A 13808-nucleotide genomic window follows, 5' to 3' on the forward strand; every position below is an offset into this window, starting at 1 on the left:
GTCTAAAAATGTCCAATTGTTTCATGTGATTTTTCGTAGTTGTTTGAACTAAATATAAAACTGAAGTAACACCTCTGATGTAACTTTGATGCAGCAATGTCTTTATTTTTTTACACAAAAAATGAATTAAATTTTGATCGATGTATGCATTTGTCCATAACACCTGACATGGGTATGTCCATAACACATGGCATGGACAAGTTGATGACATAACATACTGACATCACAAGAGCCTTTTACAGTGAATATTTGCCTGTTCATCAATCACCTTTTCCCTTTTTCCTTTTATATAGATATGAAGCACATAACACAAAGTAGATAACATGAAGTGGGATATTTGAAGGTGCATTATACAGGGTGGTCATGACAGGGATGCTTTCATATGCTGCTTTGATATCAGATTGGGAAACATTTTCCAAAAGCTATTAAAATGTTCCAACTTAGAATTATTTCAGCACTATTTTTATTGTTGTGAAGAAGACAATTTTATGTATAAACATAGCTTCTTCTTCTTCTTCTTCTTCTTAACTGACTGCATCAAATAAACAGCACACTCTCAATGGTAAATAATAGTAAGTTGTGTCATTGTCTGTCCAAAGTGCACATCGATACATCATTGTTGGCAGACAGTTCTTCCTCCAATATAACAGCAGATTATGAAGTTTATAATGACTGAATTATTTAAGAACAGTGATATTTCTGCGCATAAGTATTATGATAAGTCACTAGATTCATAGAAGTATTCTGTCTAGAGTGCATTTATCCAATGATGTTTACCCTGCCAATGCACTTATGATAAATCAGATTTTTTTTCAATATTTCTTTTTCAATTTCAGATCTGAGTGCTATTCCATGGCCAAGGAAAGGTAGATATCCTTTTAGATGAATATACTTCATTTTAAGCCCTATGCAGTCTCACAAATCATAATTTCAATGTATGATACATGCCAAAGTCTGTTCATCTTATATAAGAAGAATTTTGTGGAACTTTGAAATATGAAGTTGGTTGCCAAACTATTTTCAAACAAACCATAAATCACTGTACCCCTGTACATATTTTCCTTCGCATTCAGTCCATCTTTTCCTAAGGTTTAATAAAAAATATTTCAGGAAACAATGTTCCCAGTGAAGTTATTACATCACTGGGGTTTAAAGCAACACTGGTATAGCATTGACACACATATATGAGTACATTGGAGGAGACTAAAACAAACTTTGTGACAGTATGTTACTGGTAATGACTTTGTGGTCAAAGGCTCTAGGATTTGCTGTACAGAGTTGTCTCCATTAGATGTGCCAGGAGCCACTGATCATGGGTTCGAATCCCACATTACCTGATCATGATCCTTGATTTGTCAGCACCTTACCTGTGATTGAAGATCCAGGAGACTCTCGTCCACAACCTGCTTCACTTGGACATTCCTACCCAAACAAGCTGACAAGCCAGGCTATAACTGAAATACTGTTCAAAGCTGCATTAAACCCAACTCACTCACTTAAAATATTCAATAGTATGTATATACTCTTCAACTGTTTATATAATGTTACAGATATAATACGAGATGGCAGACCTATTTCAAACAGTCAAGGTAAGACTTCAAACTTGAAATTTCAACTTTAAAACAGAAATCCTTTGATCAGAATAAACTAATTATTAGATTTCATCCTCTTCACTTCTAAACATAGCACATCAATTTACTGTCCTTAAGAATTTAGAATTGAAGAAAATGGCTTTTTCCTCTTTTCAGTACTTGATGAAGAGCACAATATACATAGTCCAACCTACCATTGATTAAGGTGAATCACTTCTTTCAACTGTTAATGAATGCAGATACATTGAACAGTTTGTTTAAAGATATAATTATGTATTTAAAAAATATATATGGCAAAACCAATTATGAAATGACCCTATTCACATTTTTGAAAAACTTGGATGAAATCTAATAATTGAATTATGATGACCTTATTCAAGAAAAGTTATTGTGTTTGTTTGTTGTTTCACACCACACTCAGCAATATTCCAGGTGTATGACATCAGTCTGTAAATAATCGAAACTTGTCAAGACAATCCAGTGATTGACAAGAGCACTGATTCACACAGTTGGGATACGATAACATGCAAGTCACCGAACCTGACCATCTGATCGGTTTGGTTGCCTCTTATGGCAACCATAACTCTTACCCACAATTGTATAGTTAAATGTTTTGGTTTGCTGTAGTTATGATTGTTATGTCACAATAATTGATAAACCATGAGCAGAATACTTGTAAATATTGCATCATTATGATATTTTACAAATACTTACTGCAACAACACATTTCAGATATTGTGCATGTTTGTAGTCAGGACAGAATATCATGCATTTGTATTAAAAGCTGCCTTTGTCTTTATACATATACAATCAATGTTATTTAGATAGGGTTCATATACAAAGATCAATAGTTTCATATGATAGAGAACAGGACCACCAGATCATGAAACACATGTCATGGAAAGTTGTTTACATTGATGAATTGCTGCATTTCTTAAACAATATAACTTCCCATTGAACAGGATTTCAACTTTTGGATTCTTCTCTGCGACAAATGTTTCTAAGTCTTCTTTTGAAGAGAGCTAAAAAACATCTACTGGATTAGTGGCACCAGAAAGATTATCAAAAAAATGAACTGAGCAAACAGGCTTTCGAGATTAAACAAGGTTTTGGTGTTTAGCTACAAATGATAATTAGTTAAACCTGAATATTTAATCATCAAAGAGGTATTGTGAAATAGTACAATTCTTTGAAGCTTTGGTACAGATGTCAATTCCATAAAATTATAAATATTTGTGGAACAATTTGAGATCTATACGACAATTTTCAAGCATAGCTTATCCTTAGAAAAAGTTATAATCATTGTTCATTCTGAACATAAAATACATGTTTATGATACACACTATCAAAATAGGTCCATATTTCAAGATATTATTCAAGATTCAAGTTTCAATGCTGGCATCGTACCATCGAGGGTTAATATGTTCTGTGAGCAACCAGTGTGATATGTTTAGGACACTGATCGTGTGACAGCAAACATTAAATTCAATCTATGAAAATACTTTGACAGGTAAGAAATAATACTGGGAAGTAGAATTAGACAGCATAAAGAAGTACATTCTTCTGTAAAAAAAATTAAAAAAATGTCAATAACATTCCATTTTACTTCAAGGCCCCTCAAAAAGAATTGATGGCATCCAAATGAAAGGTGTAATTTCAGTCAAGATTTTAGCATGAAAATCAAGGTTATATATGATTTTGATATGTATCATAGAAGAAAAATGTTTACAATGTGGAATGCCCACTTTAATGTCTTGCTCTAATAAGTATTATGAATTTACAAAAAAAGACAAGAGTCATTTTGGTCAAGAAACCTTAAAGAGTTTAATCCAGAGGGTTTAGGCATTGAGTTACTTGACTAGCTGTATAAGAGATGAGTTTCAAGATCGTAATTCTAGTAGTTGAAGAGATGATCAAATTTTACAATGACATCGACTTGAAATATGCATTGTACAGGTCACTATGACATGTCAACGTAAACTCTAACATAGTGTTCAAAGTGAAAGTGAAATGTCTGAACTTTATCGCCTCAAATCAGATCTTTGACATTTAACACGAGCTGAATTATCAGCCATTTAGCAACTTGGATTCCATTTTAAACAGTGAATATGTTTTGTATGGCATTCTGTATAACATTTTAGTGAAGGGTAATACATAATGGGTTTGCATAAAAGACATGTTCTTAAAATTGGGAGCAGTGCATTTGTTATGCTAACGTGTTATTTGTACGAATAAACATATTATTGCACAGCATGTATTAAAATTGTCTGGTTAAGAACATGTTAAAGGTTCAGTTTTGTAAAAGGACTTGTGATATGGAAGATCTCTTGGCATCATCAGATCTTCATGTGGGTTACCTGAGTTCAGATAATTCTCAACATCAGCATTCATAATGAGAGTTATTGAAAGCAAGTAATTACACACAGAACATATACTGACCTATATCAAAAGATACACATTTTTTTCTCTCCCTCTGTCTATTTCTTGTCATAGAAGTCTCGTCTCAATATAATTTATCCATTCAAAATCTGCAGTACAATTTCCTATTTTTTGTCTTGCCATTTCAAGCAATTTGTACTCCTGTTGTGTATAATCTTGTTGATAATATATAATTCTTCAAATATTTACTGGTTCATACAATACTGTATAGTTTTTTTCTGATGGATGCTGTTTCCTGTAAAGGCTGTTGTTTCTCTTGATGGATGATGTTTCATTTAAGGGCTGTTGTTTCCTCGGAAAGCTGTTGTTTATTCTGATGTCTGTTTTATTGTGATGTCTGTTTTCTCTAATAACTTTTTCTTCTTCTGATGGCTTTTGTGTCCTCTAAAGGCTGTTGTTTATTCTGATGTCAGTTTTATTGTGATGTCTGTTTTCTCTAATAACTTTTTCTTCTTCTGATGGCTTTTGTGCCCTCTTAAGGCTGTTGTTTATTCTGATGGCTGTTTTATTGTGATGTCTGTTTCCTTGAATAACTTTTTCTTCTTCTGATGGCTTTTTGTTGTTTATTGTAATGTCTGTTTCTGTATGGAAGTGCCAAAACAATATTGCTAGAAGCTGCTTTAACAGATGTGGCTTGAAAAAAGTATTAACATGACACTTAACTAAGAATGCTTAATAAAAGAGTACTGGTAGTACATTTATGGATCATTTAAGTTGAAATTATGATATTTAAAGCCTACTAAAACACAAGATAACATTATTTGTGTTTAGTTTCATATAATTTTTATTCTTATTAACATTAGGACCATGCTAATGCTTTCTCTTAATACCTGAAAGCATGGTTAATACAAATGGAATACCTCACAATGCACCAACAGGTTTTACACGTCTCCACGGCAATTTAAGTGATATGACAACAGTATGTACTGTAGAGTGAAAGGATAATGTCTGTTACCATTCTTATCAAGCACGCCTGTTACAAATGTTATGAATTAATAAAATCGATTAATTTGAGAGTGACTAATCACAGAGGTTATCATTTATGAAAGCAACATTTTCATCTCTTAATTTGGCAAGTATAAGAATGTTGATGGCAATATTACTTATGTACATAGAAATATCAGACATTTGGAACAATTATTTCTTGATAAGGCCTCTCATAAGAAAACTTATTATTTATAGCCAGTACAGCTTAAACATGTTTCATGGTTAACCAATCACACGACTTGGGTTGGATCCTTTGCATTGTGAAAAGCCCATGCTTCCATAGTGTTTTCCAACAGTGGACTAGCCAAAGTATTGCCTGAACTGCCATAAACCTGCCTCCCTCCCTCCCTCCTTCACTCACTCAGGTACTATATGTCCTTTTCCATTTGTTTGATCCCTGGCTTTGTCATACCAAAAGACGTTAAAAGATGGTACTTTTTATTACCCTGCCTGGCACTTGGCATTAAGGGGCTAAAACAAGGACTGGTCAGCTCGGAGTCAGTATACTGTGTCTGAATGGGGTTTTCATGTTAAACTGTGACATGGTATCGCAGACAGATACACAGACAGACAGACCTCACCTCTTTTCCATTTTATAAATTGCATTCTGTTTTTCTTGGTTTGTGTTTATAAAGCAATTCTTCCATGCTCCTTGGTGTCCTCTATATTCCCAAAGTCATTATATACTCATGTTTAATCCACATTTTATCACATTCCTTCATTTCCATTCATAGTTTTTTTCATTTCTCCTCTAACCTTGATTCTGTCTCCCCTGACATCCATTTTGGATACAGAAATGCCAAATATTAATTAACAAGTATTCATTCCATATCTTAGAGTTACAATAAGAATTTTAGTTGGAAAAAACAAAAATCAATTTGTATTTTTTCGTTTGCTTCAAAATAATGAATCCCTATTCCTCTCTATCTGTCACTCAATGTCCGTGTCGTATTCTACAATTTCAGATTTAATGTTCAACTGCCGGAAACATGTCCATTTCTTGCTTGGTTCTGTATCTCTCATCTGAAGCCCCCCACCCCCTCCTCTATATGCCAGTCCTTCGGCTGTCCATCTCTCCTCTTTAAAACATCTCTCCTCCCAAAAAAGAATTGACTCATTTCGCATCCTCCTTATGCATATAATCCTTGTGGAGAAGTGTGAGGATGGGCATTACCTGTGCTTCTGTGCATGTTCCTCACAGTGTTTGTTTTGGGAATGCTATATTTCTCTAAAGATGTAGTCACCCATCATATGACATCCCTTCCCCCCCTTCCCCCTCCCTCGTCCGATCCTCTCCACCAAATGTCCACACTATCTGAAATATACCCACCCACACAATATACAACCTTTCAATTTCGACAGCATTTCCTTGTCAGCAGACACCCATATCCATTTGCATTGTCCCCCACCTTCTTTAATGCCACGCCCAGCTTCCCCTCCACTGCCAGTGGGTTCCCTCCCACAGGGACATTCAAGACCTACATACTCTGGTGTAAAACCACTCCCCTTCCCCCGGGGCCTTCCTCTCCCCATGCAACATTCCTCTTCCTATATCCACAACTAAACAAGTTGCCTTGGATCTCCAGAAAATGTCCCCCTTCCAGGCTGAGCCTGTATCCATACTGTTTATGTCTCACTGAATTCTCCAGTTTACAACCCTGGGTGTTAAAGTCTTACTCCAGTATCCTAATTAAACTATGTCCTTCTTGCAACACTTTCAATGGTTCAAAGATGAATTTATCTTTACAACTAGTATCTAAATTCAACTAATTTTATAGTTGGAAAAATATTTGTTGCAAATGCAATGTTGTATTTTCACCATTAACCTCTGCCTATGAGTCATTGTTGTTCAAAGGCTCATTTTCAATGGTACTCCTTCAAATCTAGCCATGGAATGAATTCTCTCTTGTTTTTTTCTTTCACTCTTTAAAATTTTCACGAGTAATTTTATAAACTATGTTGAGTAAAATGATTCATTGCTATTGTCAAAATGTTGAGTTAATTATACCCATGGGATTTGGGAGACAAATCGTTCATTTTGAGAGAAATCTGTGGGGGGAAAAATTGTGCCATATTTCTAGACAAAAAATATTCTAACAACTCTGATTTTATTTGAAGAATGCAAAAATAATGGTTACTGCATTCAAAGTGCTGAAAATTATATTGAATGTTGTCATGACCAATTTTGTATAATCTTAACAATTCAAAAATCAAATCAAAGTCTTTTAGAATGCATAATGTATAAACAGTTTATTTTCAAAAGATAATTACATTTTGCAATAATTTTTATGTCACTCTTTTTTTTCAAAATAATACAGAATACCAAAAAAAAAATGTTAATCATTTTCTATATTTTTACTTGCCAATCGTTCAACTTAAATCCATATTTATGATATTGAAAAAATAGCAAGTTGTTAGAAACATTTAAATATTTTCAATATATTTTTAAGCTAAAAGAAGCTCTTGTAATGAAATTAATACAACATCAGTAGGTAAAATGTTTTAGATATATGGTGGTAGAAATTCTGCAGAAATGAGTTTTCTGATCAATGCCTCCAAGAGTGATTGGTGTTTCTTCCTAGTTTATGGTCTCCCACACGTTGTGTGGAAATACTATGGGGTACATAGTGCCTCATGTTAAATGTAGACTGAATCCTTGTATTCCGATGTATTTCGTTTGTGATTTGTTGTTTGTGGGAATAAGAAATCTGAGTCATATACAAGTCTGACATATTTAAACCTTATACCAGATGTGTTCAGTTCCCTGTCCCAATCACAAGGTGTGTTCAGTTCCCCGTCCCAATCACCACATGTGTTCAGTTCCTACCCAATCAACGGATGTGTTCAGTTCCCCGTCCCAATCACCGAATGTGTTCAGTCCCCCGTCCCAATCACCAGATGTATTCAGTTCCCCGTCCCAATCACAAGGTGTGTTCAGTTCCCCGTCCCAATCACCGGATGTGTTCAGTTCCCCGTCCTAATCACTGAATGTGTTCAGTTCCCCGTCCCAATCACCAAATGTGTTCAGTTCCCCGTCCCAATCACCAGATGTGTTCAGTTCCCCGTCCTAATCACTGAATGTGTTCAGTTCCCCGTCCGAATCACCAAATGTGTTCAGTTCCCTGTCCCAATCACCGAATGTGTTCAGTTCCCCGTCCCAATCACTGGATGTGTTCAGTTCCCCATCCCAATCAACGGATGTGTTCAGTACCCCATCCCAATCACTGGATGTGTTCAGTACCCCATCCCAATCACTGGATGTGTTCAGTACCCCGTCCCAATCACCAGATGTGTTCAGTTCCCTGTCCCAATCACTGGATGTGTTCAGTTCCCCCTCCAATCAACGGATGTGTTCAGTTCCCCATCCCAATCACCAGATGTGTTCAGTTCCCCATCCCAATCACTGGATGTGTTCAGTTCCTCGTCCCAATCACCAGATGTGTTCAGTACCCCGTCCCAATCACCAGATGTGTTCAGTTCCCCGTCCCAATCACCGGATGTGTTCAGTTCCCCGTCCCAATCACGGAATGTGTTCGGTACCCCGTCCCAATCACCAAATGTGTTCAGTACCCCGTCCCAATCACCAGGTGTGTTCAGTACCCCGTCCCAATCACCAGATGTGTTCAGTTCCCTGTCCCAATCACCGGATGTGTTCAGTTCCCCGTCCTAATCACTGAATGTGTTCAGTTCCCCGTCCCAATCACCGGATGTGTTCAGTTCCCCATCCCAATCACCGGATGTGTTCACTTCCCCGTCCCAATCACCAGATGTGTTCAGTACCCCGTCCCAATCACCAGGTGTGTTCAGTACCCTGTCCCAATCACAAGGTGTGTTCAGTACCCCGTCCCAATCACCAGATGTGTTCAGTACCCCGTCCCAATCACCAGGTGTGTTCAGTACCCCGTCCCAATCACCAGATGTGTTCAGTTCCCCGTCCCAATCACCAGATGTGTTCAGTTCCCCGTCCCAATCACCAGATGTGTTCAGTTCCCCATCCCAATCACCGAATGTGTTCAGTTCCCCGTCCCAATCACGGAATGTGTTCAGTTCCCCGTCCCAATCACCGAATGTGTTCAGTTCCCCGTCCCAATCACCAGATGTGTTCAGTTACCCATCCCAATCACCAGATGTGTTCAGTACCCCGTTCCAATCACCAGGTGTGTTCAGTACCCCGTCCCAATCACCAGATGTGTTCAGTTACCCATCCCAATCACTGGATGTGTTCAGTTACCTGTCCCAATCACCGAATGTGTTCAGTTCCCCGTCCCATTCACCAGATGTGTTCAGTTACCCATCCCAATCACCAGGTGTGTTCAGTTCCCCGTCCCAATCACCGAATGTGTTCAGTTCCCCGTCCCATTCACCAGATGTGTTCAGTTACCCATCCCAATCACCAGGTGTGTTCAATGCCCTATTTTGCCATGTTGCTTTACACAACCAGGCCTTTATTCTACATCAGTTCTAAACGTCAAAGCCCTAGGGTAATATATACATACTTGCATCTCTGTCATATGAAGAGACACAGTCAAAATGGAATGAAGGAGACAGACACATACATATTAAATAATGAGTATATCGTTACATCCATCACTCTTTTCATGTGAATTGATGAGGAAAATATTTTTAATTTGTAGATGGTTGTACTTCATGATCCTCTGTTTCACGCCTTGAGGATTAAAAGTTAATTGTCCGTACAAAAGATACTGTTATCTGTAGAACCATTTGTGGTTTGGGTAAAATGATAGCTCTTTGATAGCAGTTATTTGTAAGATGTTGACAGGTTTATGTTAATAATAACATGAACCTACCTTCACAACAGATAATACAATATTCAAATGTGAACTAGTGTATCTATTTATATATGTAAATTGCCTCGTGCCTAAATGAAAGAAATTATGTACTGGAATAAACCACTTATGCAATGTTGACACCCCAAATGGGACGTCCCAACAGAATCTAACAGAAGATAAGTCTGATGACATAAATTACCTCTTGGCAGACATATGTATATAGGCAAAAAGAATTAAACATGAAGACTCAAATAAAGTTGATTGAATTCAAATATTTAATATTGAAATTTGACATAGTAATTTGATCAGATAGAAAAAATCTAAATAACAGAGAAATTCTCTTCGTCAATATGGGGCACAAACAAGTAGCGACTTAGAGTCTGAGGGTATGGATTTGTGAAACTAGCATGTTTGTGGCTGCCATTCGAGTAAAGGCTCGTCTTTGTTAAGCCAACTCTCTGTATCAAGGTATGTTTAATGTTGAAAACAATTGAGGGGACCTGTCTGAAGTGGCTGATGCGGGCACCGATTTGGTAACAAAGTCTGTCTTCGAAGGGCACTGTGGTATCGGTGACGCAACCAGACATGCTCTTATTGTTGTCGCCTCGGCATCAACACTTTTACATATAGATTCACCTGTCAGGGAAAAACGGCTTGGTAAACGGTTGCTCACGGAGGAGGAAGCGATTGTGGAACTTGACGTTTAAAAAACAAATTGTAGGTGATGGACTGGTAGTTTGTTTAATGTGATCATGTTAGCTCGACCTTGTTTTTTGTGTTTACAGATGAATAACCTAATTAAAGCTTTATTGTCATCAGAAGTAGATAAAAGGTTTGTCCCAACCTCTTTCATGAATAGAGTGTCAGGCCAAAAAAAATGTTACAAATGTAAAAAAATAAATAATTATTTTTGGTTCATAAAAATGCAATGAACTTGGCAAATCTATGAATAATATTTTGTCTCTGTCATAAGGTAATTATTAATCTTTTTCGTTTTTTTCCCATCATGTTATGATTAAAGCTCTTTTGCAAAATATCTCATATCTGACATTATCATTAAATCTGAAACTTCTAATTTTCATAAAAATCAATTTGAGATATGAATTCAAAACTATCTCTGCTTTTAGGAGAGGTAATTAATCAGGTTAGTATAACTGAAAAAAAGTGGTATATTCATGCAGATGAAAAAAATATTTTTTTCACTTTAATAAATGTTCTTTCCTGTGCATTTCTTGTGCTTAGTTTTTGTAATAAGGAGATGTCGGTCGTAGTGTTAGAGATTGATGCCAATACAATGTCTTTGATGACAGGGTTAGCATGCTAATGTGTGAGCGGAATATTTTCTCATGTCTTACACATGTGGTCTCCTTGCATTTGTACTTGTAAATATTCTCCCAGTAGTGAAAATGAAAGCTTTTAAAACAGCTCTCAGGTGATAGGTGGTATGAAAGTGCAATGGAACGAGCATATTTGAATTCAGATATTTTAAGTCATTATTTATACAAACTGTTTTGTGTATGCCATGTAATTATTTTGAGCTTAGGATGATTTGAAAAAATATGGAAGATGAAATAGATGAGGCATTGAAGTCTATGATGTCATTCTAAAAATACATTGTTTTTTCACTCCATATTCATTTAAATTACTTCTTTCAGCTAAAAATATTGTCATGGTTTGTCACACAATTAATAGATGATACTAATGGTGGATTTATAGAATTATTGTTATTGATCTTTCAAAATATTGAATATAGTTGGTAAAGGAGTCCTTATTGCAGCATATTTGTTTGTTGTTTAACACCACTTTCAGCAATTTTCCAGCTGTATGACGGCGGTGTGTAAATAATTGAGTCTGGACCAGACAATCCAGTGATTGACATGAGCATCGATCCACACAATTGGGATACGATGAATCATCCACTTCTCACTTCCCACTCGTGCCCCAACTCCCCACCCATCATATTATCAGCCTGTCCTGTCTCAAACCTGTATCAGCCTGCCCAATCACACTGAGAACTTGTCCAATATCTCTAAAAAATATCATCTATCAACACAATTAGAACAGGTAAATCGAAACTGACCTAGCCACTCACTTACACTCCACCTACACATCATCCGCATTTACATAGCAGCATACGACATTCACAACACCCACATTTCACTTAGCACCTCCTCACCCACCCACATTCACCAAGCCTCTCCCCATCCACAAATAACACATAATCACAAAGCCCCTCCCCACCCACACCTTACACATGTTCACCTGTCCCCTCCCCACCCACACCTTACACATGTTCACCTGTCCCCTCCCCACCCACACCTTACACATGTTCACCTGTCCCCTCCCCACCCAGACCTCACACATGTTCACCTGGCCCCTCCCCACCCACAAATAACACATAATCACCAAGCCCCTCCCCACCCACACCTTACACATGTTCACCAAGCCCCTCCCCACCCACACCTCACACATGTTCACCTGGCCCCTCCCAACCCACATCTTACACATGTTCACCTGGCCCCTCCCCACCCACACCTTACACATGTTCACCTGTCCCCTCCCCACCCACACCTCACACATGTTCACCTGGCCCCTCCCCACCCACAAATAACACATAATCACCAAGCCCCTCCCCACCCACACCTTACACATGTTCACCAAGCCCCTCCCCACCCACACCTCACACATGTTCACCTGGCCCCTCCCCACCCACAAATAACACATAATCACCAAGCCCCTCCCCACCCACACCTTACACATGTTCACCAAGCCCCTCCCCACCCACACCTCACACATGTTGACCTGGCCCCTCCCCACCCACAAATAACACATAATCACCAAGCCCCTCCCCACCCACACCTTACACATGTTCACCAAGCCCCTCCCCACCCACACCTCACACATGTTCACCTGGCCCCTCCCCACCCACAAATAACACATAATCACCAAGCCCCTCCCCACCCACACCTTACACATAATCACCAAGCCCCTCCCCACCCACACCTTACACATGTTCACCAAGCCCCTCCCCACCCACACCTCACACATGTTCACCTGGCCCCTCCCAACCCACATCTTACACATGTTCACCTGGCCCCTCCCCACCCACACCTTACACATGTTCACCTGGCCCCTCCCCACCCACACCTTACACATGTTCACCTGTCCCCTCCCGACCCACACCTCACACATGTTCACCTGGCCCCTCCCCACCCACAAATAACACATAATCACCAAGCCCCTCCCCACCCACACCTTACACATGTTCACCAAGCCCCTCCCCACCCACACCTTACACATGTTCACCTGTCCCCTCCCCACCCACACCTTACACATGTTCACCTGTCCCCTCCCCACCCACACCTTACACATGTTCACCTGGCCCCTCCCAACCCACATCTTACACATGTTCACCTGGCCCCTCCCAACCCACATCTTACACATGTTCACCAAGCCCCTCCCCACCCACACCTTACACATGTTCACCTGGCCCCTCCCAACCCACATCTTACACATGTTCACCAAACCCCTCCCCACCCACACCTCACACATGTTCACCTGGCCCCTCCCCACCCACACCTCACCCATAATCACCAAGCCTCTCCCCACCCACATCTTACACATGTTCACCAAACCCCTCCCCACCCACACCTCACACATGTTCACCTGGCCCCTCCCCACCCACACCTCACCCATAATCACCAAGCCCCTCCCCACCCACATCTTACACATGTTCACCAAGCCTCTCCCCACCCACATCTTACACATAATCACCAAGCCTCTCCCCACCCACACCTCACCCATAATCACCAAGCCTCTCCCCACCCACACCTTACACATGTTCACCTGGCCCCTCCCAACCCACACCTCACCCATAATCACCAAGCCTCTCCCCACCCACATCTTACACATGTTCACCAAACCCCTCCCCACCCACACCTCACACATGTTCACCTGGCCCCTCCCCACCCACACCTCACCCATAATCACCAAGCCTCTC

General features: G+C 39.3%; 1 protein-coding gene across 15 annotated transcripts in view; it reads left to right on the forward strand.

Moving 5' to 3' along the window:
• LOC124132247 (zinc finger protein rotund-like) overlaps positions 1-13808 on the forward strand; it is a 406713-nt gene that overhangs the window by 350995 nt on the left and 41910 nt on the right. For all 15 annotated transcript variants that reach the window (XM_046496075.2, XM_046496077.2, XM_046496076.2 and 12 more), the window contains 2 exons: positions 837-866; positions 1551-1589. In XM_046496075.2, the coding sequence (XP_046352031.1) occupies positions 837-866; positions 1551-1589 (69 nt within the window). The remainder of the gene's footprint in view (positions 1-836; positions 867-1550; positions 1590-13808) is intronic.

The sequence above is a fragment of the Haliotis rufescens genome, unplaced genomic scaffold (genome assembly GCF_023055435.1).
Source record: "Haliotis rufescens isolate VD_foot unplaced genomic scaffold, xgHalRufe1.0.p SCAF_13, whole genome shotgun sequence".
Taxonomy (NCBI): domain Eukaryota; kingdom Metazoa; phylum Mollusca; class Gastropoda; order Lepetellida; family Haliotidae; genus Haliotis; species Haliotis rufescens.